The 27,421-nt window shown below is 51.7% G+C and overlaps 2 protein-coding genes across 3 annotated transcripts in view; both read left to right on the top strand.

The window, feature by feature from the left end:
- The first annotated feature begins 1,593 nt into the window (after positions 1–1,593).
- Positions 1,594–8,122, top strand: LOC144941773 (guanine nucleotide-binding protein G(I)/G(S)/G(O) subunit gamma-2-like). The gene is made up of 3 exons (XM_078868206.1): positions 1,594–1,872; positions 4,201–4,363; positions 5,224–8,122. The coding sequence occupies exons 1-3, from the start codon at positions 1,862–1,864 to the stop codon at positions 5,350–5,352; spliced, it is 303 nt and encodes a 100-aa protein (XP_078724332.1). The 5' UTR covers positions 1,594–1,861; the 3' UTR covers positions 5,353–8,122.
- Positions 8,123–16,850: 8,728 nt separating this feature from the next.
- LOC144941770 (nidogen-1-like) overlaps positions 16,851–27,421 on the top strand; it is a 114,695-nt gene continuing 104,124 nt past the window's right edge. The window contains exons 1-2 of one of the 2 annotated variants that reach the window (XM_078868197.1): positions 16,851–17,024; positions 19,521–19,761. In XM_078868197.1, coding sequence (XP_078724323.1) covers positions 19,531–19,761 — 231 coding nt within the window. In that variant the 5' untranslated portion in view covers positions 16,851–17,024; positions 19,521–19,530. Of the gene's footprint in view, positions 17,025–17,466; positions 17,601–19,520; positions 19,762–27,421 lie in introns of those variants that run through there. The other variant, XM_078868198.1, reaches the window with a different exon arrangement.

Genomic DNA, 27,421 nt, shown 5'->3' with positions numbered 1-27,421 from the left:
ATGATTCATGATTAATGATGATGGCGGAGACGATGGTGATGCGGTTGTCGTCTCTGACACATGGTTCACGCGTACAGCAGTACACGTGAACCATGTGTAAGAGACGCAACTCACAAATTATGATACAGTATACAATGGTATAATCACCCCCCCCCCCCCCCCCTTTTAGCGCCGATTCGATTAGCGCTCGTTTCTCCACGAACGCATTCTGAGCGGCTAAGCGGGGTGTGCCTGCATCCTTGTGTTGTCGATATGAATGAGTGGATGATGATGACGACAATCGATTAATTAATGACTACTATTATAAGGTTGCGTGATTATAATGACTACGGATTATGTCACCTCCAAGAAGAGTAGTACGGCTCTTTGCGCAGGAGGATCCTGCTACATTGCGATTTGGCCGACTCCTCGTTAAGGAGTGATGATGAGCATCATCGATACATACAATCAATGATAATTATAATCGATAAATACAATCAATTATCTCTATCATTATGATGATCATCATCATAATGGTAGAAATAATGGTGATGATCAAACAATGATCTCTATTATTATGATGATCATCATCATTATGGTAGAGATCATTGGTTGTATTTATCGATTACTTTAACATTGTCCATTCAAGGTCTCAAGGCGTGTAAGCACTTGCTCTGTCTGCCTGTCCGTACCGGGTACGCAACCATATTTCTCTCGTAAGGACGATCCAATACGAATTCATCTTTGGTATGAAAACAGTGGCGAATATCCGAACCGGTCCTGGGCTTCCCCTGGGTCGACTCAGCCTCAAATTAGTACAGCTGATTGCGATGCGTTGGCAGAGACACACGAGGCACACCCTAGAGGGGACATTGCCAATATACAATCGCGTTTCGCTATGACAGCTAAGCCGTCGGCTCCCGTACTCCTAATTAAACAATTCCTAAGACGTTGGGCTAAATGATGCATTGCATAACTCATCCTTATTGATGATTTATTTGATTGACCAATGAGGATAAACAATTTATTGATGGATCGTAATGATTCGGTGATGAGTATTATTATTAATGATGATTATAATTAATTGATTATGGATGAGAAGCTGGATTGATAATGATTTTTTATTTTTTTATTGCTTGAGATTATTGACGGATGAATGACATGATCGATGGAAGGTGATGACTATTTAATGGGTGATGATGATGATGATGATTACGACTCATTATTGAGCAAGGTTATTTAGAACTGACTGCCGGACGATGATTATAGGGATGACAATGAATGATAATTATTATTGATTATAATGATGAATGACTGAAACGAGTGATAGATAATGATTTTGAATCAACACAATTATTATTTTCATCGTTCTATGATTTATACAATCGATGTAAATACCGTCGAAAAAAAAAAGAAACCCCGATAATTATAATTACAATGAAAGGAATCGGGACAACGAATCGAATGGGTTCCAGTGGACGAATCCATACAAGTTCCACCTGCACGCAATCCAACTTCCTGCAGGTGCGAAACGTCGGACATCGTTCCAAAGAGCGGGGGGAAAGGTGGGGGGGAGAGGAAACGAACGCGGTGCAACGCGACGAAATGCAGAAGCGCAGCGGGAAAGGCGACATCACCCTCCTCCCATCTCCCACTGCAGGGAAGACTTCAAATTGACTCTCACTTGTAACACGACTCGAGCGGCGGCGGCGGCCGCGGTGAAGCGGAGACGGCGGGTGGACACCTGGACACCTACTCGGTACAGGGTGGACATCGACTCGGCACAGGGTGGACATCGACTCGGCACAGGGTGGACGCGGCCGCGACCTCCCTGCTGGAGTTGCACCGCGCGCGGCCGACGGGGAGCGAGGCGACGTGTGCCATGTACATCAGGTGAGTGTGTTCACCAGGTGAGCAGGGCTAAATCTCGACTTAAAGCTTTCGTGACTGCAGGGAGAATTATTTTATTATGTTTTATTTTTATTATTTTATTACTTCCCTTCTACGTGACTTTATCGAAAGAACCAGGAAGATCTCGACTTAAAGCTTTCGTCACTGCAGGAATTCGTATTCTTTGGGTCATTCGGTAAAGTCGCGTCGATAGGTGCAATGAAACATGTTTTTTGGAAGCTATCTCCGTGACTTTGCCGAAAGACCCAAAGAAGGTGAGCAGGGGTTGAGCGTGTGGGGTGAGCGTGTGGGTGGGGAGGGGTGGAGGAGAGCGGTGGCACAATGGTTAGCGCACTGCGCTACGGACCCAGCGACCCGAGTTCGATTCTCGCTCACGGCCAACGCCAGCGACGATTGTCTGAGCCGGTCCTGAGCCTCCCATAGGTCGACTCGGCCTCAAATCAATACCTGGTGCGGTGTGTAAACATCGCCACTCGGGAGACAAAGGCGGCCGGGCGTGGTGATAAACACACCACCACCCCCCCCCCCTCGTGTGCCATCACGGCCTACATAAGTGCTCGCTAACAGCACTTGCCTCAAAGAGGCTGTTGAGGCTATACGGAGGGGGGGGGGGGGCAGGGTGGAATCTTTGTCTTTGCAATTTGTGTGATATAATCTGCACACGAGTTGATTTCGCCAAATGTTGGCATCTTTCGTTCGTTCAATCATCCGTGACGACGTCGTCTTCGTCGTCTTCTTCTTCTTCTCTGAATTGTGATGAAATATTGAAAAGGGAGAATATTCACGCGCTGGCGTGGATCTGTGTGGATGTGAAATAATGAATCTCTTTAAAGTGCGCGTGCCATTTCCGCTTGTCGCGCGCCGCTTCAAAGAGAACTTTCAACGACTCCCTCGTTGCTGTTCGCTTTTAAACCGCACTCTCAGCGCGCTCGTCAAATAACGGGGCTAATACTGGTAGGAACCTCCTGGTTACACCAGCCCACAGGGGATTATTGTGTCCGTCCGTCCGTCCATCGTGCATCCAAAAATGGGAGGGGTGGGGCTGGGTGGAGTGGGGAGGATGGGGAGGGGCTGGGTGGAGAGGGGCTGGGTGGGGAGGGGATGGGTGGATAGGGGAGGGTGGGGAGGGGCTGGGTGGGGGATGGGAGGGGTGGGGCTGGGTGGGGAAGGGCTGGTCACCCCGTGGTGCCCTTATTAAACTCAACGTTTAACCTACTCACGCCGGCTTGTGCCCGCCCTCACAGTCGGCCATGTTTGCGGAATACACCACGCCGCCGTTGACTCTGGCCATTGACCGAGCAACCCAACGTTCCTACCAGCTCCCTCCGCAGCAGGAATGTGTTTGTTTACATGTGTGGATGAAGTCAAACCATCCCCCACCCTCCCTTAACGGCACTTGAACAGAGAGGACAAAGATATATTTAGTGGATTTGTAATAGTTGTCAGCATGCGTTTTACACCACGGGGTGGGGTGGCCTCGATTTGAATTGTAATTAAAAACGTCTTTCTTGATGGCCATTCTGCAATTTTTTTCTTACATTGGCTTTTATGGACCACTAATGCATCCACGTATTTAAATGCCCTGCGCGTCCCGGACACGGCCGGGTTTGACTTCGATTCGTACCCATCCACGGCTTCATGAACCCATCCTGACATCTTGTTGTTATATATAAACACACAGACACGTGTACGTCCAGAACCCGCTCACTGACTTTGGTGGCCGTGAGCGGGAATCGATCTCGGGGTTCGCATAGCTCAGCGCGCTGACCGCTGCGCCACCGCTCCTCACATTAGCACTGTTGGCCACGTACGGTGCGAAAGAAGTTCAACACAAATTTAGATTTAAAGCTTTCGTGACTGCAGGGATTCATCTTCTTGGTTCTTTCGGTAAAGTCACGTAGAAGGGAAATAATAAAATAATAAAAAATAAAACATAATAAACTAATTCTCGACAGATCTGTTCTTCACCTGAGGACGGCTGCTTGCGTTGTGGCCGAAAATGTCTGTCGGAAAGACAGCGTCATCCAGACGCTGTCTTTCCGACAGACCTGTTCTTCACCTGAGGACGGCTGCTTGCGTTGTGGCCGAAACATCGTGAGAATAATTTAATTTTCGTTGAATTTTTATTATTTTATTATTTCCATTCTACGTGACTTTACCGAAAGAACCAAGAAGAAGTTCAACACACTTAGTGAAGCGGGAGGGGAGAGATGGGTGGGGGGCGAGTGCACACTCCCAGCAAGACCTCAACCCACCCCCCACCTCAACCCCCCCCCTCCCTCATCACCCCGCCCCCCTCTCCCGCCGCAGCTCAGTGGCTCGGGGCCGCGGGGACCCGGACGGGGGGGGAGGGCCCCCCAGGCGAGGTGGCGAGGCCTCGGCGCACAACAGCGGCGGTGCGGCGGGGGGAGTCGCGCAGGCGCGGGAGGCCCTGGAGCAGCTGAAGCTGGAGGCCAACATCCAGCGTATGAACGTGCGTAGCCCTTGGGCCCCCCCCAGGGCCATACAGGGCCCCCGCAGTACAAGGCATAGGCTGGTGGGGGGGGGGGTATTTGCAGGGGCGTTGATAGTGGGGGTGGCAGGGTGACCCCCCCCCCCATACAACTGACCCACAAACCCCGCTAAGTTATATCGTATTTCATTCACGCACCCAGCCACCCATTCATTCACCCACTCGCACACTCACTCACGCAGTCACCCATTCATTCACCCACTCACTCGCACACTCACTCACCCAGCCACCCATTCATTCACACACTCACTCACCCAGCCACCCATTCATGAACCCACTCGGTCAACCACTCACGCACGCACCCATTCATTCACCCACTCGCACACTCACTCACGCAGCCACCCATTCATTCACCCACTCACTCACCCAGCCACCCATTCATGAACCCACTCGGTCAACTACTCACCCAGCCAACCATTCGTTCACCCACTCGCACACTCACTCACTCACTCACCCAGCCACCCACTCAGTCACCCACTCACCCACCCACTCACTCAGGCACCCATTCGCTCACCCACCCACCCACTCAGTCACCTGCTCACTCACTCACCCACTCACTCATTCACCCACTCGCACACTCACTAACTCACTCACCCAGCCACCCACTCAGTCACCCACTCACCCACCCACTCACTCAGGCACCCATTCGCTCACCCACCCACCCACTCAGTCACCTGCTCACTCACTCACCCACTCACTCATTCACCCACTCGCACACTCACTCAGGCACCCATTCGCTCGCCCACCCACTCAGTCACCCACTCACTCACCCACTCACTCACTCACCTACCCACTGACCCGACCCACTCACCCCCCCATAGGTGTCCAAGGCCGCTGCGGACCTCATGGAGTACTGCACCGCGCATGCGCAGGAGGACCCGATGCTCACGCCGGTGCCGTCCTCGGAGAATCCGTTCCGCGAGAAGAAGTTCTTCTGCTCCATCGTGTGACGTTGACCCTGCGACCCTCTGACCTTGACCCCCGGCACCGGGCAGCACGCGACCCTGACCTTAAAACTCCCAGTCTCGAATGCTGCGACTCTGACCCAAATGTCTGCCGTGCCTCGCTTCCCTCGTCTCGTTTGATTTCCCCTCCCGCCTGCTCCGATCTCTCTCCTCCCACTCCTCACCGCCCCCCCCTCTCCTTGTGCACAATCCACCCTTTTCGCTCCTTTTCCCGACTCGCCCCCCTTGCACCGGAGCAAACCTCCGCTCCACGTGGAGCGAGAAGCACTCCTCTCTTCCCGTCGAGTTTTCGCTACTCCTTCAAGACTCCCCAATCTCTTCTCCTTGGTTCTAGATTTGGAGCTTTCGTGACTGCAAGGATTCATATTCTTAGGTTTTTTCGGTAAAGTCACGTAGGTAAAAAAATAAAATGTAAATTAATTTTACTTTTATTAATTTTTTACCTAAGTGACTTTACCGAAAAAACCTAAGAATACTCTTCTCCCTGGCCCCATCCTTCCCTCCATCACCCCGGGTACCCGCCGTGATTCCCGTACCCACTGAAACTCCCTTCCCATACCCCCATCCCTATTCACCATTTCACCTTTAGCTACCCTCATTGTACCACTCATAACCCCGTGTAAAGCGCCTTGGGTAAAGGCGCTATATAAATATAAGACAAGGTGACCATGAATCCTGACCCTAATTTCAATTGTAGGACCCTGACCCTAACTCTAACGCGAACCCAGTTACCATCTCACCGGGGCATTATCCGTAAATCGACACCTCCAACGCTGAGATCCTGCCCCCAGCACCAACCCGGACACTATGACCCTGACTCCAACAGCACTTTAACCCTGACTTTATATGTATCTATAACCCATAACAATCAACCCCCACAACTCCAATATCCCCGCATTGTAGCCACATCCCTCTTACAGAACTCTCACCTGTGCCAAAACCCCAAATCTTAACATTTTATAGCCACGCCTTCACACACCCCGCACCCATCAACTGAATCGCTGAAAACTTCACCCTGACCCTGAAACTCTGGGTCTGGTGACCTGCAAAACGTTTCCCGGTACACCAACTTGAATGTTTATATATTCGAATCAAAAGATGTCCAGTAGCTTCCCAGATGTCCAGCAGTAGTATATATTGTATCTCGCTGTGGCTACTCGTGGTCACGTGTTTCGTCCAGTCCTTTCCGTTGGCCCGTAATCTCGAGTCAGAGAGGGATTATCAGAATCGGTTTTTAGACTGGAAGAATCAGACGTCCGGCAGAGGCGGGTCAGAACGTTACAACAACAAGCAACACAACACACACGATAGCAGGGTGACGTATATGAAAGACAAGCAAATCGCTTTCACAAAAATATACAAATAAAAGCGAATTTCCTCTTTTTTTATCTGACGAGTTGAAGCCCACTGGGGCATTCACTTATTTTTCAGACGCGGCCTGGCCACAAATGATCGATTTAAAGCTGTCGTGACTGCAGGGATTCATATTCTTGGTTCTTTCGGTAAAGTCACGTACAAAGGAAATAATTAAATAATAGAATTTTAACTATAAGATTCTCACGACGTTTCGATTGCAACACAAGCAATCATCATCAAAAGTAATTGAAAACAGTGGCGTTTTTTCAAATTTGCTTGTTGTGGGTTTCACACCTGATGATGATTGCTTGTGTTGCAATCGAAACGACGTGAGAATTGTATTGTTTTATTTTTATTATTTTATTATTTCCCTTCTATGTGACTTTACCGAAAGAACCAAGAAAAGTGGAAATTGACAGCGGCAAAATCATCTCAATGCATGTTTCTTAATGTGGAGGGAAAACCCAGAGGACCCACACGCTCAGACTCTGACCACCATCCAAAACTCTAGCCCGAACCCTAGCACTGACCCAAAGTTCAAAGTTAATTTATTAGGTATAGCCCTGTGAGCCATTCGGCTCTTGAATCGGGTGCAACCGCAACAAACAAAAAACAAAAACATGAACAAGAAAACATCTTAAAGTGACTAAGTGCAAACAGAAAATCCAACCCAGACCGCTCTCTTTGATAGCAACAACAGACGCACAGCCCTTTGTCAATCCACTGTTCGATGGTCTCCCCCCACGCTGCGTCGTTCGTGGAGGTTGTTTGACCATACTTCACCACGCCGGTCGGTGCGGGTTCGTGAAGGTGGTGGACATTTTCACGGCCCGTTTCAGGCATCGCCCGCCACTGATGTTAGTCGTGACTGGGAATGGCACTCACCCCAGCCGGTTTGGCAAAGTTGCTAGCGCAGTGCGCTAAACCCCCCCCCCCGCCACCGAGTCTATAGGTAAGTCCTCGTTTAACGCAGTGGATGCGTTCCGAGAAAGTGCCACGTTAAGCGGAAAACGCGTTTAAGAGATATGCAATGTAACGATAAAATGTGGCCAGGTACAATGTAGCACTACTACAACTCTCACGCACACCACGCAGTGATGTGGCGGGCCAAATAACTGAGGGATCGCCGCCGCGTCACTGTGTCGTTCCACGTGCTGTATCATTGCACCGCTGAGCCGCGCATGTCAAGAAAGTAGTTCGCCGTCGACCGCATCAGAAACCGCGTTATGACGGGGGCGCGCGCACCGCGTTATAGCGAGGGCTTACCGCGTATAATGAGTGTGTTATTATTTGAGCATTATTTATATAAGACACATCTCAATTGCCTTTTACTGTATTGTTATTATATGGGTGGTAAAGTTGAACTAAATTAATAAAGCGCACTTTTTTTCTTTTTAAATGGTTTTTTTGTTACGAATGAATTTGCCTTGGGGTAAAGTTTACGAGGAAAACATTTCTGTTCATGCGAATACTGCATATATTTGTAGGTTTCATGAACGATTACAAAGATCACCCGTATCGCATTCTTTTTTATCAGACTGTTGGGGTAAGTGCTGTGAGCGAGCACACGAGGGGGCCCGTGGCTAGCGCCACCCCCGACCGCCTTTGTCCCCCCCCAGTGGCGATGTTTACACACCGCACAAAAAGTACCCATTTGAGGCTGAGCCGACCTACATGAGGCCCAGGACTGGTCCAGATCATCGTTATTGGTGTCGGTGGTGGCCGCGAGCGGGAATCGAACTCGGGTCGCCGGGTTTCGTAGCGCAGCGCCACGCGCATCTCCATTGAAAACGAATTTCTTTAGAACTGCTTTTTTTTCTCTTCTGCACGTTTGATTGCTGTCCTGTCCTCGCACCTCCGATTAGCCGCGGTTGGCTACGTACGGCGCGAAAGAAGTTCAACAACAACAACTGCCATTCGTCAATAAGTGGCGGTGCCGTCACCACGACGCTTGTGCCAGGCCATGTGCACCTTGAGGCCACGTGAAGTGTCGAACGCCCGCTGACAGGAGGTCACGGGGCAGAACCAGGTGCCACGGGTCGACTGACTGAGATGACCGAGATGACTGGCTGATGCACCACCTCTGCCCCCTACTGTGCCAACTTGCTGTGCTTTAGCCACCCGGCGCTCCGCTCGTTGTTGTGAGCGTCGCTCCTCCGCCCTCCGTTGTTGTTGGAGGTCGACTGCCTCCAACTGCCCAGTAGCGTCCTTCACGAGCCTCCTCCACAGAGGCCGATCTTGACACCGCTGGTACCAGTCAACGGTAAGTTCACTCACACACGCGCGCACATACAACGCGTGCCCCCCTGAACGCTCACGCGTGATCCCCGCAGCCACCAGCGGCGGCTACATTCACAACGGAGTCGACTCAGTGCCGGATGAAGCGAGTGCAGGGCCGGTAGCATATGTATTGAAGGGGCCCTAAAGTTAAACAAAAACTTAAATATTAGAACACAATCTTTTTTACAAGCATAGTAAAGTTATCGTATTTTTTTTATGTGCTATGCAGCCAGATAATACGACAAATCGCTAACCGTAAACACCCATTCGTTCATAAAAGTTGAAGGCGGTTTAGTACTATAGTAATAGAGCAAGTGCAGAATCACCGAACCGGGATTGATAGCTCGAAAGCATTTAGCGCGGGAGCCCTTGAAAGTGCGGGGCCCGTAGCTACTACATATGTAGTAGCTACTACGTATGTAGTAGTAGCTACTACATATGTAATAGCTACTACATATGTAGTAGCTATTACATATGTAGAAGCTATTACTAGCTACTTTTGCTACGAGGATCATCCGGCACTGCGTCGACTAACGGCGCCACCAGAGGGCAGTCCAACGCCAGAGACAACACAACAAACATCCCCCACGCGACTCCCAGCCGCACACTCACCATCGTATTGAACAGTGGCGCGTGTGTGTCTGTGTGTGTTTCCTCGAGGCGGATTGCTCGCAATTTTAGTGGCGTGATAAGGGGCCGTCCATAAATGACGTCACGCACCTAGGGATGGGGGGGGGATCAGACATTTATGACGATGTGTGACGAGGAGGGGGGGGGGTGAGAAATGTGACGTCACATCAAAATGCGCAACTTTAAATAAATATAGAATTGTTATAACAACACTCATACAACATCAGAGTGCAGCGCCACATTAAATACGCGCTATCGACTCTGCACGTGGTTGGGGATTCTTGGTGAGACCCACTTGTGAGTCGGCCAGGCTTGGGCCGCCGCATGCGGTTACCGGGGCCACATGCGGTGGCTCTTTAAGGGCTGCGGTGGCGGATTATTTTTGTGGAAAAAAATGGTTCTTCTTGATATGCTTCGTTGCCGACCCCTGACCGTGGAAGTCCAGTTCACCGTGGGAGTCCAGTTCACCATGGAAGTCCAGTTCACCATGGAAGTCCAGTTTACCATGGAAGTCCAGTTCAGCATGGAAGTCCAGTTTACCATGAAAGTCCAGTTCACCATGGAAGTCCCGTTCACTATGGAAGTCTAGTTCACCATGGAAATCCAGTTCTCCATGGAAGTCCAGTTCACCATGGAAGTCCAGTTTACCATGAAAGTCCAGTTCACCATGGAAGTCCAATTCACCATGGAAGTCCAGTTCACCATGGAAGTCCAGTTTACCATAGAAGTCCAGTTCGCCATGGGAGTCCAGTTCACCATTAAAGTCCAGTTCACCATGTAAGTCCAGTTCACCATGGAAGTCCAGTTCACTATGGGAGTCCAGTTCACCGTGAAAGTCCAGTTTACCATGGAAGTCCAGTTCACCATTGGAATCCAGTTTACCATGGGCCAGAGGTCGACAACCTGCCACCCCGGAGCCGCATGTGGCCCATGAACGACTGTTTTCTCGCAGTTCTTTATTCAGGAGCCATCGTCTCGTACTCACCGCGCGTGTGCATTGCGCCTCTTGCAATATTGGTGGTTTATCTTTTTTTTAAACAAATTCTGAATAAATGGATCGTCTTGTCGTTTTGTTTGCCGAGCCCCCTGTCACAGACAATAAGGGTTCATAATCAACGTTTTTGGGTTTAGATCGCGTTATTTATAAATGTGTCGTAACCCTCCACCACCCGACACGGCCAATAAGCAAAAAAGTGTCACGTTGACAAAAGACAAATAGTTCACTGCTTTAGCCCACCGGTGTGTTGAAGCGTGAAACCACAACATTTACAATTTTTGAGTACGACGTTTCGCTGGTAATTGCACCCAGCATCATCGGGCAATTCGCCAGAATGGTGAGGCTCTGCTCTGGCTCCCGGTCTTATATAGAGCAGCAGCAGGGTGACGTCATCATTAACTCATCAACTCATCACGTGTTAAACTGACAAAAAAAACGTGGTAAAGGCGCAGCACATGCAATTGCCCGCTCACGCCACCGCCGGCGGAAGGGGGGGCCTCCACTAAGAGGGAGCTTCTAGAAAGCCTCTTGCGAGAGGGCACTTGGCCTGCTCTTCCACGCTGGTCAGTCGTCTCCGAAGAGGGTAAAAATAACGGGGAACGGTTTCATGTTCGCGGGGTCCCTTCGATATTCGTGGCAACTCAAGTTTTTGCCACAGTCGGAACGTGGAATTTCCACCGCTGGCTGCTCAGGGTCGCTTGTTGAGACGGCGCTCGTTCGACGTGGACCAGACCTCGCCCGCTCGACCTGCGACGATAATCATCGGCAGCAGCCATGGTCAATCCACTGCTGGAAGAAGTCAACTCATAGCCGTCGCCATCTCTCACCGTCTCGCGATGCCAACGCGCGTCCAGCATCGACGCTGGACTTTCTCTCGGGCGCGTTCCCTCCCTTGGCCGCCGTTCCGTCATTGGTCTCGACCATCGGCCATCGCCGTCGTCATCATCATCGTCGTCCTCGTCCAATCCAACGACGTTTCGAACCCAAGCCCGCTGGTGACTTTCCTTCACAATCACGGTGACGTTGTCTCTAACCTTCTGCCGTGTCGTGGGGACATTTCTTGCAAAGTATCAAAGTGCCCGAATAGGGTTTTACCCTTTCTGGCAATAAAACCGGTGTCACAATGTGCATTGTCTTTGTGCTATTCGCCTTTTGGCATCCACTGGTCTAACACTGATTGAGACCAGGCCCTAAAGAAGGCTGTCATCGTCGCTGTCGACCAGCCAGCTTCAAAAACAATGCCGCACATTGCCAGAGCATGTTTGTGTTTGCATGCTCAACACAAGCATGTGTGGTTAATGCAGACATGATTCCGTGCAAAAAAGTTTTTTGTTTGGTGTTTGAACATCTTAACACCTCTTCTTGGTTCTTTCGGTAAAGTCACGTAGAAGGGAAATAATAAAATAATAAAAATAAAACATTATAAAATAATTCTCACGACGTTTCGGCCACAACGCAAGCAGCCGTCCTCAGGTGAAGAACAGGTCTGTCGGAAAGACAGCGTCTTGCTTTGTGGCCGAAACGTCGTGAGAATTGTATTTTATTATGTTTTGTTTTTATTAGTTTATTATTTCCCTTATACGTGACTTTACCGAAAGAACCAAGAAGATGAATCCCTGCAGTCACGAAAGCTTTACATCGAAATCTTAACACAGCTGTTTTATTTCCTATTCTTATATTCTTTGAGTCTTTCGGTGAAGTCACGTAGATAGGTTCAAAGAAAACAACAAAAAAATAAGAAAAAAAACGACGACGTTACGATCACAACTCAATCGGTCGTCATCCCGTTTGTTTCTTTCCTCCTGATGACGATCGCTAGAGTTGTGATCGAAACGTCGTCGTTTTTTTTCTTATTTTTGGTTATTTTTTTTTGAGTCTATCTACGTGACTTTACCGAAAGACGCAAATAATATTTCAGTTTCATTTATTTGGTATAGCCCTGTGAGCCATTCGGCTCTTGAATCGGGTGCAACCGCAACAAACAAAAAACTAAAACATGAACAAGAAAACATCTTAAAGTGATTATGTGACTAAGTGCAAACAGAACATCCAAAAAAAGACGGCGAAATATTGCAGAAAAAGCACCGTACACCAACGCTGTGTGCAAAAATCCCAGTGGGATGCAAGTCAAATATTAATTCCTGCAGTCACGAAAGCTTTAAGTGCCTATTCTTATACTTCTGCCGGATCTCTAATTTTATTTTTAAAGTGATTTTCTCACATTGTATTCATGAGAGCCCAATGTCAGCACTGCAAAATCTGAGCTGTAATCTCAGAGACAAGGAAGAAGAATGCACAGCGTGCATGGGGTCCATCCCTGACCCTTCGAAGCGTCTTAAATACTTGAGCCCAGAAGGGCAATGACCTGGCCAAGCCTTCTCCCTCACCCCGCCTGCTCTGATGAGTCCCGTGTGCCCGAAAGCGTCGATGCAACTGGTAGTGCCGTCCAGAACGTCAGGATGTTGCAATGTACGATTTGGGGAAGGATGTGGAAAAAAACATATTTTTCAATATAGATTAAAAAAAGTTATTTGCTTGACCTATTCCTTTCACTGCTATCGTCTTTTTGTATTTTGTTTGTCGTTGTAACGTTTTGATCCGCCACTAGTGGGCATCTATTGTAAAAAAAAGCTTAATCGCTCATGGGATTCCTCCAGTATAAATTCAGATTCTGATTCTGATCCACGTGTTCCTCTCCCAGTTCTTTCAATGGCATTCCAAGCGTGGCAGCCCTCTTCCCCATGCTTCTGTGCACACTTTTCAACTCTCGTTCCATTTCCTTTATCAGTGCCTGTGCTTTTAATACAAAGCCGGTACTTTGCACTAATTGCAAGACACACATTCTATTCTTCAGAGTCTCGTTCCTTCAGAATGTCGATTGGTAATGTACTCAGCAGTGGCGAGCCTCGATATTTCTCGGATGGGCGACCGCCACGCATCGCTGTTGGACGGCAGCAGAGGGCAGTGTGCAGCTTACAACTTTACTCCTGTCGATTCCAAACATGCTGTACGGCGTGTACACTAAACACGGGGAATGGCTTTAAAAGTTGCATAATTATATCCTGCAGATGTAGATGCACACTGGTGTTTTGGTGTTCGGTAGATGCCACTGGTTCTTCACGTTCTGCAGATGTAGATCTCAATGGTTCTTCACGTTCTGCAGATATAGATGCCACTGTTTCTTCACGTTCTGCAGATGTAGATGCCACTGTTTCTTCACGTTCTGCAGATGTAGATGCCACTGGTTCTTCACGTTCTGCAGATGTAGATGCCACTGTTTCTTCACGTTCTGCAGATGTAGATGCCACTGTTTCTTCACGTTCTGCAGATGTAGATGCCACTGGTTCTTCACGTTCTGCAGATGTAGATGCCACTGGTTCTTCACGTTCTGCAGATGTAGATGCCACTGGTTGTTCATGTTTTGTAAATCTAGACGCCACTGGTTCTTCACGTTCTGCAGATGTAGATGCCACTGGTTCTTCACGTTCTTTAGATCTAGACGCTACCACCGCCATCTGTTGCGCGACGGTTGAACTTACGACTCTCGGTCCGAACGGGCAACTGGACATACGGACCAGGTTTGTTCGTATCTCTGAAAGTTCGTACGTCGAATGCTCGTAAGTAGAGGAGTCCCAGTTCTTGCCCCAGCGTGGTGAAGTATGGTCAATGAACCCCCCACGACGCGAACGGTGTCGGGGGAAGGGGCGTGGTAAGGGGGCCTCATCCAGAAGTGGATTTGCAAAAGCGCTCTGCGGGAACAAAAGACAAAAGGCAAAGTTGCTCAGATAGACAATCTTTTAATATTGGGGCAAGTGCTGTTAGCGAGCACCTATTATGGTGGGCACGGCACACGCACAACACCCGCCTTTGTCTCCCCAGCGCTGATGTCCAAACACCGCACCCGGGTGCACATTCAAGGCTGAGTCGACCTAGGTTAGGGGACGCCCAGTGACCGGTTCGGATAATCGTGACCGGTTTTGGTGGCCGTGAGCGGGAATCGAACTCGGGTGGCCACGCCGCGCTCACAACCGCTGCGCCACCGCTCCCTCCCTCCCTCCACACGCACGCGCGTACTGTCTCTGGCCACAAACATCAATCCCTGGGGTTCCGTGCGAGACAAATACGCTTATTGAAATGTGTAATTTGTGTGTGTGTGTGTGTGTCCGTAATCGTTTATTAGGGAAAGTTGAAACGCAGAAGGAGAAAGCTGGCTACGAACCGCCCACGGGCAGAGTTCCATCGCCTGTGTGTTCCTCGTCAAGGGCAGGCCGGCAGACAGTGCCGGCCTGCCTTGTGAAGATATCTAGACAGTGAATGCCTGCCTTGTGAAGATAACTATAGAGTGAATGCATGTCTTGTGAATATATAGAGACAGTGACTGTCTGCCTTGTGAATATGTCTAGACAGCTAATGCCTGCCTTGTGAATATATCTTCGCACTCACGGGTACCATCACTGACTCCAGACACTCACAACGCACTAGCCACCCAATCTAAACTATAAACTAAACTTTTTTGTTTGTTTCACCAGATAAGGTACCACTGAGCTACAGAGCTGTTTTTTTTTCCAGAAACGACCTGGGCACAAATGATAGCTCAACGAAGTGGGCTTATCATCGTGCGGAAATGTATCGCAGCCAAATACTGTAAACGTGTGATATCGATTCTAAATGTGGAGGGGGAAACGGAGGACCCGGAGAAAAATCCACGCGACCACGGAGAGAGAGACACGCAAACTCCAAATATACAGCAGGCGTCATGGTCGGGATCGAACCCACGACCTCCTGTATACCAGGCGAGGTAGTTAGCATCTCCTAGCCACCATGGCGCCACATTCACCACCACCACCACCAACACCACTCTCAGCAGAATCTTCATCCACGGTGATTAACTACGACCAGCTACTCGTCACGATAAATAGCTCCACCACCACCATCATCGTCGTCAAAACACCTACCATGCATTCACAACGGCCACTCATGATTACCACTATCACCCTCTCACTCACCACCACGATAGGGAGACAAAGGTAGCCGGGCGTGATGTTGGCCACCCACCCGCTCATGTGCCGTTCCGGCCTTCATAGGTGCTCCTCGCTAACAGCACTTGTCCCTACAGTCTGTTAAGGCTACACGGGGGATCTTTGTCTTTGTATTTTGGGCAGCGGTTCAGACGATTATCTGAACAGGTCCTGAGCCTCCCCTAAAAGTTTGTCAAGGCTATACGGGGTGCGGGGACCTTGAGAATGTTGGTTTGTTTGTCGGGGGGGGGAGTTGTGGTGCAGTGGTCAACGCGCTGCGCCACGAATCCGGCGACCTGACTTAAAGATTCTCCGCTCACGACCGAGTTCAATTGGCGAATATCTGAACCGACCACGTGGAGCTGGGGGTGGTTGCGGATCGCCCAGATTGAAATGGCTCGGCTTGAATCGCATCTGGCAATGTTCACGTCCAGGGGCTGCCACGATTTTCACGGTCGACCAAAACCCGGACAAATGTCTCAGTCGGCGCTCGGCCTATTGTCACTGCGCAGTATCCTGTGATAGAAGTGAGTCCGTGGGTGATGTGTAAGTATTTGTGGGGAGCGGTAGGTCGACTCAGCCTTAAATGGGTAGACCTGGTGCGGTGTGTAACTGGGAAGACGAGTACTCACCAACCACTGGCCATCTTCCACGACCAGCCACTCACTGCCATAGACATACACTTGCCATCGTCATTCACCACGACCACTCACCATTACCACCATGCACTCACTTCCATCACTCAGCACCACCACCCGACATCAATAACCACCAAAACTCTCTAACCACTCACTACCACCAACCACAACCGCTGCTGTCACTAACCATCTTATCAGCACCACCTTCACCAACTCTACCAACCACTATACCCACCACCATCACGATCACTTTCATACACAGCTACGACCACAATACACCACCCCTACCCACCCACCACGCTACCAACACGCACCACCCACACCCACTCCTCGACCCCGCCACGCATCATTTCAACATACCACACCACACCCACCACTCCACCACCACCCTACCACCATCCAGCACTTACAACCACGACACGCCACCCGCAACCCACCCACCCACCGCCTTTCCACCCAACCACCACCAACCAACCACCCACCCCCCCTCCTCTCCCCCGTGTCTCTCTCCATTCGCCCCCACGCCACCCACCCCCCCATTGCGCTTTCCTCCTCTCCATCCCTCCCACCTCACCACCACGCTCCCATTATTCTCCCCGCCGCTTCCTCTGTACACCCTCGCCGTCTCTCTCTCTCTCTTCTCCTTTCTCTTTCGTCCTCTGCCTCGGCCGGGAAGGCGACGGGGAGCAGAAGGCTTCCCTCCCTCCCTCCACTCATTCCGTTCCTTGCAGTCTGCTGGTAAGTGGAGGTGGCGATCAGGCGTGTGTCTGTGTGTGTGTCTGCGTGTGTGTGTGTGTGTCTGCGTGTCTCATGTGCGCTGGTGTGTCTGATCTTTTGTGTTGTTTTTAGGAATCCCGTGTCCGGCCGTGTGTGTGTGCGTGCGTCTGGTGCGTCTGGTGCGTGTGTCCGCTTTTGTGCGCTTCTTACACATTCCATGTTCGACGAAGTGTGTGTGTGTAGGATTGAGTGTGTGTGTGTGTGGGTCGGAGTATGTGTATGTGTGTGTCAGTGCATGTGTTTGTGTGTGTGTGCATTTGGCCAGCTTTTACAATTCGCGTGTTCTTGCGTGTGTGTCTTGAGTTTTTATGTGTGTGCTCGCGAAAAGCACTTGCCCGCAACAGTCTGTTAAGGCTATACGGGGTATCTGTCCCTTTTGTGTGCGTGTGTCAACTCAGCCTTACATGAGTCCTTGGCGCGGTGTTGTGAACATCGACACACTGGGGAGACAAAGGCGGCCGGGCGTGTGCCGTGCCGGCCTTCACATAGGTGCTCGCTCACAGCACTTGCCCCAACAGTCTGTGAAAGAGCTATACGGTAGGCAGGGGAACCTTTGTCTTTTGTGTGAGTGTGTGGGGAGCGGTGGTGCAGCGGCTAGCGCACTGCGCCGCTAATCCTGCGACCCCAGTGAAGATTCTCTGCTCACGACCAACACGGGTGGCGAATATATGAACCCAGCATGTGCCTCCTTTAGGTCGACTCAGCCTTCAATGGGTTAACCTGGTACGGTGTGTCAATATCAGCACTTGCCCCTCCAACCCACCCCACCCCCCAACAGTCTGTTAAAGGCTACACGGGGGATCTTTGTCTTTGTAACTCGAAGAGACATTGCACCTCGCTACGGAACACACACACACACGCGCGCGCGCTATAAACCTCTGCGTTATTGCCTGCGAGCAAATGATCTGTACAAAATATGTGTGTGTGCGCGTGTACACACGTGAATAGAGTAGATGCGTGGCGACATTGAATTATTACGATGATTATTTGTGAAAAGTGAGCGAGCCGTGTGTGCCGCGTGCGCTGCGAGTGCCACGCCGAGAAATAAACGAGCGGTCGTGCATTGTAGACACGAGGCGGGTTGCCACCAGTCCGGATTTAACCCGGATGATCCCGGATAGTCCCAAATAGTCCCGGATTTGACTGCTGTGCTTCGGGTGGCAAGGGGCTTGATTCGTAACCGAGATGCGGTGCCGGTGTTGCTGTGTGGCAGAGGTCGCAAACGGGTTTTGATTCCTTACCCGTACCCGTACCCGGCCGCACCAGGGTCGCAAACGGGTACCCGTACCCATACCCGGCCGTACCCGTACCCTACCCGTACCCGGCCGGGTACGGGTAGGGTACGGGTATCGGGTACCTGATTGCGACCTCTGGGATGAAGCCATGTTGCAGGCGCGGGTGGGTTGATTCTAGGAACTTGAATTGTGAGACGAGACAAGACGTTGGGAAATGAGTGTCAAACAGTTACTCACCAGTGACTCACGGCCTACCCGTACCCGGCCGCACCAGGGTCGCAAACGGGTACCCGTACCCGTACCCGGCCGGCCGGGTACGGGTAGCCGGGTATCGGGTAGGGTACGGATATCGGGTACCCGGTTGCGACCTCTGCTGTGTGGGACTCTGGGGCGTGAAACTGCACGGTTTCTTTGGATAGAACCCTGGCGCTGACTGAGAAATCTGTCCCGGTTTTGGTCGACAGTACTGTGGTAAAAGTGGCAACCGTAGCAATCTCAGCCACCCACCCGCCCGTTATCTCACTCGCTCGTTCATTTGCACCTTCATTTACCAAGTCACTCAGCAACTCACAAAGTTCCCCCATATAGCCTTAACATACTGTAGGGGCAAGTGCTGTTAGCGAGCACTTATAAAGGCTGGCACGGCACACGAGGGGGGTGGGTGGCCAGCACCACGCCCGGCCGCCTTTGTCTCCCTAGTGGCGATGTTTACACATCGCACCAGGTAATCATTTGATCGGGAATCGAACCCGGGTCGCCGGGTTCATAGCGCAGCGCGCTAACCGCTACACCACCGCTCCCCGCAAATAACTCCACCACCAACATCACCACCAATACCCAACCACCACAAGTAATACTTCCACCACCACCACCACCAAAACCATCATCCCTTCCAGCACCTCCTTCACAACCTCTTCACCCACCATGTGTGTTTGTTGTAGTACAGAGTTAGCCTGATAACTTTAATCAAAATTGTCTTATGGTTGTTATTGTTTGACTTGCATCCCACTGCGATGTTTGCACACAGCGTTGATGTACGGTGCTTTTTCTGGAAGACTTTGCTGTTTTTTCCTGGATTTTTCTGTTGCGCGTCGTCACTTTAAGATGTTCCTTGTTCAATGTTTTTTTTTGTTGCGGTTGCACCCGAGTCAAGAGCCGCATGGCTCACAGGGCTATACCTAATAAATGCAACTAAAACCTTCCTCCTTCCCCTGACCACCAGACCCGGTGCCATGGGGTCCCCTCCGTCGCCGCCGCTGCTGCTGCTGCGTTGGCTGCCCCTGGCTGCCCTCCTGGCGGTGTCTCTGCTGCCCAGGGTGCGGTGCCTCTCGCGGGGAGAGCTGCTGTCGTACGGCTCGGCCACGGGCGACGAGGTGCTGCCCGGGGGAGACGACATCACCTCGTGGCCCGTCAACCTCGCCGTGCCCATCCCCTTCTTTGAGACGACCGCAGAAGCGTTCCGGGTGAGAGAACTCATCATGCGGAGCTGGGGGTGGGGGGCAGAAAATTTGTAATATATTCGTGCCACCCCCGGCCACCCCGACACCTGCCAGCCCCTGGTAGCTCAGCAAAGATATCATCAGCTCAGTGGGTGCGGCAGTGGGTCAGGTGGTGGGCGGGGGGGAGGTCACCCAATATTTGATCTGTCTCTCGCACCACGGTCGGGCGCACCTGGAGTATATTTGTATACCGCGGCTCCTCTTGTCACGCCCGGCCGCCTTTGTCTCCCAAGTGGCTCTGTTTACACACCGCACCAGGTACTCATTTGAGGCTGAGTCGACCTAGGGGGGAGGCTCAGGAACGGTTCAGATAATCGTCTGAACCGGTAAGAATTTTCATTAAAAAAAAACATTTAAACCGCGTTGTAAATAAGTTGTTGTTATTCTTTTGACTGTTGTTGAAATCATATCTCATTGTGGTTGTCAAGGTCCCCCCCCCCCAACTCGGAGCTTTGGCCACCGGGGGGGGCGGGGGGGGGGCGGGGGGGGGAGGGAAGGCACCCCCCCTGCCCCCCACGCTCGTTACGCGCCTGTCTCACCCCCCCCCCCCACTAACCCCGCCCCTCCCCCCTCCCCCCTCACCCATCCCGTCCCCTCTAACGCGGGGGGGGGCTGGTGTGAGAATGAGGGGCGTGCCCCCCCCTGGAAATATTCTATCAAAAAAATTCAACCCTCATCGGTATCGCCACGATGCTGCTACGACTACTACTACAGAACGACTACACGGTCGTGCTCTGCTGATGAGACCCGGGAGGTGGAAACCGGTCCAGAGGTCCACTCTCCGAAACCAAACGCTGTCGGATAAACACATTCCTTGCGGAGGGAGCTGGTAGGAACGTTGGGTTGCTCGGTCAATGGCCAGGGTCAACGGCGGCGTGGTGTATTCCGCAAATATGCCCGACTGTGAGGGCGGGCACAAGCCGGCGTGAGTAGGTTAAACGTTGAGTTTTATAAGGGCACCACGGGGTGACCAGCCCCTCCCCACCCAGCCCCTCCCCACCCAGCCCCACCCCACCCAGCCCCTCCCCACCCAGCCCCACCCCACCCAGCCCCACCCCTCCCACCCACCACCCAGCCCCACCCTCCCCACCCAGCCCCTCCCCACCCAGCCCCTCCCCATCCTCCCCTCTCCACCCAGCCCCACCCGTCCCATTTTTGGATGCACGACGGACGGACACAATAATCCCCTGTGGGCTGGTGTAACCAGGAGGTTCCTACCAGTATAAAACGTTCTCTGTGGAGCCAAGCAGCAGAGCCGATGGGCCGACACATCCCGTGAGTGACACGCGGGAGTGTGGAGACAGCAGAAGCCTGCAATGGGCTCTGCACGGCCCCTCTGTTATTCCATTGCTGGACGACGGCAGTTATACGAACTAAACTAATGTTATTTTACCATTTAAGGCATCGCTGAGCTATGTAGCTCTTTTTTCAGAAGCGACCTGGCCACCAATGATAGCTCGTGGAAGTGGATTACCACGTGGAAATGTATAGCAGCAGCCAAATACTCTGAACGCCGTGACGTTGTTTCTAAATGTGGAGGGGGAAAACCGGAGGACCCGGAGAAAAATCCACGCGGCCACGGGGAGAGAGAGAGAGACACTCAGACTCCACATATACAGCAGCAGGCGTCAGGGTCGGGATCGGGATCGAACCCACGGCCTCCTGCATACCAGGCGAGGTAGTTAACATCTCCTAGCCACCGTGATGTTTATGATGAGAGAGAGACACGCAGACTCCAAATATAGAGCAGGCGTCAGGGTCGGGATCGAACCCACGGCCTCCTGCATACCAGGCGAGGTAGTAAACATCTCCTTAGCCACCGTGATGTTTATGATGAGAGAGAGACACGCAGACTCCAAATATACAGCAGGCGTCAGGGTCGGGATCGAACCCACGACCTCCTGCATACCAGGCGAGGGAGTTAACATCTTTCCATCGCGGCGCACGTTGTTGTCAAGAATGTAGCGGCTGAGCCATAGAAGTACATTACAACAGTTATTTTGTCCGCACTGCCATCGTCTCGAGTGTAGCGCTATTGATTTTATTGAGCGCTGCGTTTACGCAATGCTGCGTGCACACTGCCGTTATATACACAGCGAGTGAGAGAGATTGCCATGTCCAGTAGCACAAAGACTAAAATCCCCCGTATAGCCTTGTATAGACTGTTTGGGCAAAGTGTTGTCAGCGAGCATCTTCGAAGGCCGGTATGGCACACGAAGGGGTGGGTGGCCAACACGACGCCCGGCCGCCTTTGTTTCCCCAGTGGCGCTGTTTACACACCGCACGGAGTAGCGCACCTTGGGGAGGCCCAGGACCGGTTCAAAATAATCGTCACTGGTATTGGCGGCTGTGAGCAGGAATCTGACTCGGGTTCGCCGGGCTCGGATTCATTCACCCCCGCTCAGAAACACAGGGACACACAGAGACACGCGTACACACACCCACGTGTACACACCCACCATTCACTTACACTCAGAAAGACATGGACACACATAGACACGCGTACACACACCCACGTGTACACACCCACCATTCACCCACACTCAGAGAGACAGGGACACACACAGACACGCGTACACACACCCACATGTACACACACCCACCATTCACCCACACTCAGAGAGACAGGGACACACACTGACACACACACACCCACGTGTACACACCGACCCTTCACCCCCACTCAGAAAGACAGGGACACACAGAGACACGCGTACACACACCCACGTGTACACACCGACCATTCACCCCCGCTCAGAAAGACAGGGACACACAGAGACACGCGTACACACACCCACGTGTACACACACCGACCCTTCACTCCCACTCAGAGAGACAGGGACACACACTGACACACGTACACACACCCACGTGTACACACCGACCATTCACCCCCACTCAGAAACACAGGGACACACGGAGACACACACGCACACACACACAGACGCACATCCACATAGACGCGCGTACAAAAACAAAGAGACACACACACACACACCAGCCCACCCACGCGCGCACGTGCATCAGTTGAACAGCGCTGCATACAGCCTCATGGACGTGCCAACTGTTGCATTGTGGCACTTTGATCCTCTGGGACATCTCTGTGGCCAAGCTGAGCGCTTCGGGCCGGGGGTAATTTAGTCGCGCGAGCCGTCTTCTCCAAATTTAGCTGCGACATTGGTTTTGTCAAAATCCCTCTCGTCTCTCTCTCCCGTCTCTCGCGTCTCTCTCTCTGGCGCGCCCTCTCTCTCTCTCTCTGGAGGTGAGCAGAATGCAAGCGGGTTCTTTGGAGGCGGGGGTGATTGTGGAGGGGAAGGGACATTTCAGCGCGCGCGCGAGATGCAGCCACCAGCGGTCTGACGATCATCATTGCCACCGGAGGTCACCGGTTCAATTCCATTTCCTGGCGCGCCAGTTGTAAAAACTAAAAAAAAACCAGCTTCTTAAAATCCACATCGACCCCTCCCCACCACCCCCCTCGCCGCCAGCCGACGTTTCTGTGAACCCAGCAGTTTGGTCCAAGGCAGGGGTCAGGAACCCCCCTTGGGGCTCTGGAAGCCGCGTGCGGCTCTTTAAAGGACTGCCGCTTCGTGACAGTTTTGTATTGAGGACCACCGCCGTCTCGAATTCACCCGCGTGCGCATTGTGCGGCTATCGAAATATCGTGAGTAGGGTTTTTTTTTAAGATAGATGTGGATACCCCCCCCTCCCTCGCAATGGGATAGCCCGGCAAAGCCTTGGCGTACCGTAGTAGCAGAGTAAGTCTCGTACTAACCCTAGCACTAGCACGAGACTAACACTGGTCAACGCACTTTTTCTGGCATAAGGTATTCCAACGGTTTTAAGGTAATTTTGGGGTGCTGATTCCAAATCTGGCATCAGTTTTGTCTATCACATCAGGTTTTTGAGATATCAAATATTGCATTTTCAATAAAAACTGCGGAAGAAAAATATTAAATAAATGTGGATATCTACATAAAATGATATTATAAACACACTATCCTAAAAATACAGCACCATATTTTAACACTAAAGCAGTCACTGACTCGCAACAACTTGCAATCATAAGTGACAGAGTTAATTTCGGGTAAAATCAATGAAAATGGGGTATGCCGATAGCATAAAAATGAGATGTGATAGAGCAAATCTGAGATCAGATTTGGAATCAGCACCCTGAAATTAGTCTACAACAGCTGCAAAAATCCAGGCCAGAAAAAAAAGTATTTTTTTTGTTGACCAGTGTTATCTAACCCTAGCCTAGCCCTAACCCTCGCCTTAACCTTAACCTAACACCTGCCCGAGCCCGAACCATAGTCTAACCCTAGACCCAGGGGGACATCAAGGCTCGCACTGCGTGGCGAGACGGTGGTGGTGGCTCCTTAATGAATGACGTCACGAAGCAGTTCCTTGAAGAGCCGCGGATCGCCGGCCGTTGCAACTCGCCCGAGTCGAGTTTTCAGCCGAGGAATTCGCTGTGCAGTGTGTGGGGGGGGAGTGGTGGCCTGGGTAGGGGGGTGGGTGTAGCGGAGCCCTCCTCCCCAGAGTCTCCATCCCCGCCGCGTGATCCCCACGACCTCGTTATCCCGCGACGGATCCCATCCCCTCCCACCACAACCCCCCGCCCGGCTCGCGTCGCCCTCAATCATCGCGGGGGCTGCCCGAGTAAATCGTGCCGGCGATGGGGATTGGTCTCCCCGCGGAGAAGGCGGCGCTGTAGCGTCCAGCGGAGACATCCCGATGTGGTGTTTCGGGTGGGGGGGGCGCTAAGCGAGCTCTCTGCTCCCACCCCCCCAATTACAAAGATCCCCCGTGTAGCCTGTAACAGACTGTTGGGGCAAGTGCTGTTAGAGGGTAGCACCGACGAAGGCCGGCACGGCGCACGAGGGGGTTGCGTGGCCGGCACCACGGCCGACCGCCTTTGTCTCCCCCAGTGGCGATGTTTACACATCGGAGTAATTTGAGGCCGAGTCGACCTAGGGGAGGACCAGGACCGGGTTCAGACGATCGCCGCTGGTGTTGAACCGTGAGCGGGAATCGAACTCGGGTCGCTGGGGATCGTAGCGCATTGCGACGAACCCCTTCACACCACCGCTGTTGGCTACTGTACGGTGCGAAAGAAGTTTGACACAGAGTGCAAAGAGACAAAGATCCCCCGTATAGCCTTGAACAGACTGTAGGGGCAAGTGCTGTTAGCGAGCACCTATGAAGGCCGGAACGGCACACGAGGGGGTGGGTGGCCAGCACCACGCCCGACCGCCTTTGTCTCCCTAGTGGCGATGTTTACACACCGTACCAAGTACTCATTTGATGCTGAGTCGACCTAGGGGAGGCCCAGGGCCGGTTCAGAAAATCGTCACCGGTGTTGGCCGTGAGCGGGAATCGAACCCGGGTCGCCGGGTTCGTAGCGCAGCGTAGCGCTAACCGCTACCCCGACCACACACACCCAAATCCGTCGCACAGGCTGACCCACACGCACCCCCCTCCCCCCCCAAAAAAACACAACCACCCAACCCCCCCCACAACCCCCCCCCCCCACTGGCCCCATCACGCTCGTTTTAACTCGACGCAATTAGCGAGCAGATCAATGTGTTGATTATTGCGCACGCGACCGATCGAGCGTGCGTTCGATGGCGCCCGCCCGACCCGCGCACCAATCCCCCGCCCCCCCCCCCGGTGGGGCAGCGGTTGACGTCAACAACAACAACAACAATTAAAATAACAACACGTGCCACCCAATGTGGTGGGCGGGTTGTTAAACCTTGCCCCCCCTCCCCCTCCGTTAATTATTCAGGACGCGCCCGTCCCGTATTCACCAAATGCATTTTGCCGCCCTTGAAATATCGATTTTTCTGAATAAAAAAATTGTTAATTGACCGAATTTCGAAACGACAAAATATCTCAATCTTGTCATTTTGCATTCCCAACTCGCCTTGGCGGCTCGTGTTCGTGACCAGTCTCACGGTTGGCTACGTACTGCGCGAAAGAAGATCAACATAGATACCGGTTGCGCTCGTTGGTGAGCCTGTGTTCAAGAAGAGGCCCCCCTCCGTTCGTCTAGAGCGGTGGCTCTCCTTCACCTGGGGTGCGCGCACCCCCTGGGAGTGCGAGATGCCCCTTCTGGGGGTGCGAGACGTGGCCACATTTGTTTTTCGAAGGTAAATCATCGAAAACACAAATTAAGCACGGGCACTCTGTTTCATCAAACCCTATGAATTTTTTTTTACGTTAGATAAATAAACATTGCAAACCAAAGCTGCAGTACAGGTTAAGAACCACTGATTTTGAGGGAGTGCTTTGGCCAACAACATCTGGCAACCCAGAAGCAATTTTTTCTACTTACAATCCTCACTCTGCTGACGATAACCAGAACGTGAAAACTCACCACCCCCCCCCATCGTTTTACTTGCGTCAACACGCGCCGCTGGATCACACTGGGGGGCTGCATGCCAACAGGCCATGGTCTAAAATATATCCCGAGTATATTTACGCTTGCAGCACTAGGACACTGAGAATGGAGCGTTCTGCCCATATATGCCCAGTCGACTGGCTGGTTCGGGTTTAGAGGCTTAACACTCGTCGCTTGGGTTGGGTTAGGGATTAGCAGAGGTGGGACAAAGTCATTGTTATGCAAGTCACAAGTAAGTCTCAAGTCTTTGCTCTCGAGTCCCGAGTCAAGTCGAGTCAAAGATGAGGCAAGTCCAAGTCGAGTCTGAAGTCATCAAAATCATGACTCGAGTCTGACTCGAGTCCAAGTCGCATGACTCGAGTCCACACCTCTGGCCGGATTAGTGTTGGTTACGTGGCTGGTTGGGTTCGAGATTAGCGTTTGCATGACTGGATCACCCACCCCCCTTCCTCCCCCCTCCCTCCCAATCCACAATCCGCTCGCCATACACCCCATTACAAAGTTTCGCATTTTCAATTTATGACCACTCATCATTACACGACCACCAAAGACAAAGATACCTCCCCCCGTATAGCCTTAACAGACTGCAGGGGCAAGGGCTGTTATGGAGCACCTATGACGACACACGAGGGGGTGGGTGGCCAGCACCACGCCCGACCGCCTTTGTCTCCCTCAGTGACATCGCCGCTGGGGAGACAAAGGCGGTCGGGCGTGGTGCTGGCCACCCACCCCCTCGTGTGCCGTTCCGGCCTTCATAGGTGCTCGCTAACAGCACTTGCCCCAACAGTCTGTTAAGGGTACCCGGGGGAAAATTTGTGATAAAAAAGGACGCTTCGGGGAATGGTCCTTCCTTCATAACGCATTCAAACAAGTGTTACGAAGAAGCGTCATTGCCTGAAACGTCGCCCTTTTGTAATACAGTAATACTTCAGTAATAACATTACATTATATATAATATATACAGTTTATACATATCTAGATTTGAAGCTTTCGTGACTGCAGGAATTCATACTCTTTGGTTCGTTCGGTAAAGTCACGTAGGTAGAAATAAAATAAAACAAATCACGACGTTTCGATTGCAAACACAAGCAACCTTCATCAGGTGGGAACACTCACGGCAAGAAAACATTTGCTGAAGTGGGCGAGAGAGCTGCACATTTTTGAAGGTTACTTGTGTTGCAATCGAAACGTCGTGATTTGTTTTATTTCTAACTACGT

Source organism: Lampetra fluviatilis, chromosome 25 (genome assembly GCF_964198595.1).
Source record: "Lampetra fluviatilis chromosome 25, kcLamFluv1.1, whole genome shotgun sequence".
Lineage (NCBI taxonomy): Eukaryota > Metazoa > Chordata > Hyperoartia > Petromyzontiformes > Petromyzontidae > Lampetra > Lampetra fluviatilis.
The sequence above is the reverse complement of the archived record's forward strand: the minus strand, read 5'-3'. Positions and strand labels throughout refer to the sequence as shown.

Coding starts and splice junctions, on each gene's coding strand:
- LOC144941773 (XM_078868206.1), top strand. Junction 4,364..5,223: donor CCAACATCCAGCGTATGAAC/GTGCGTAGCCCT, acceptor ACCCCCCCATAG/GTGTCCAAGGCCGCTGCGGA.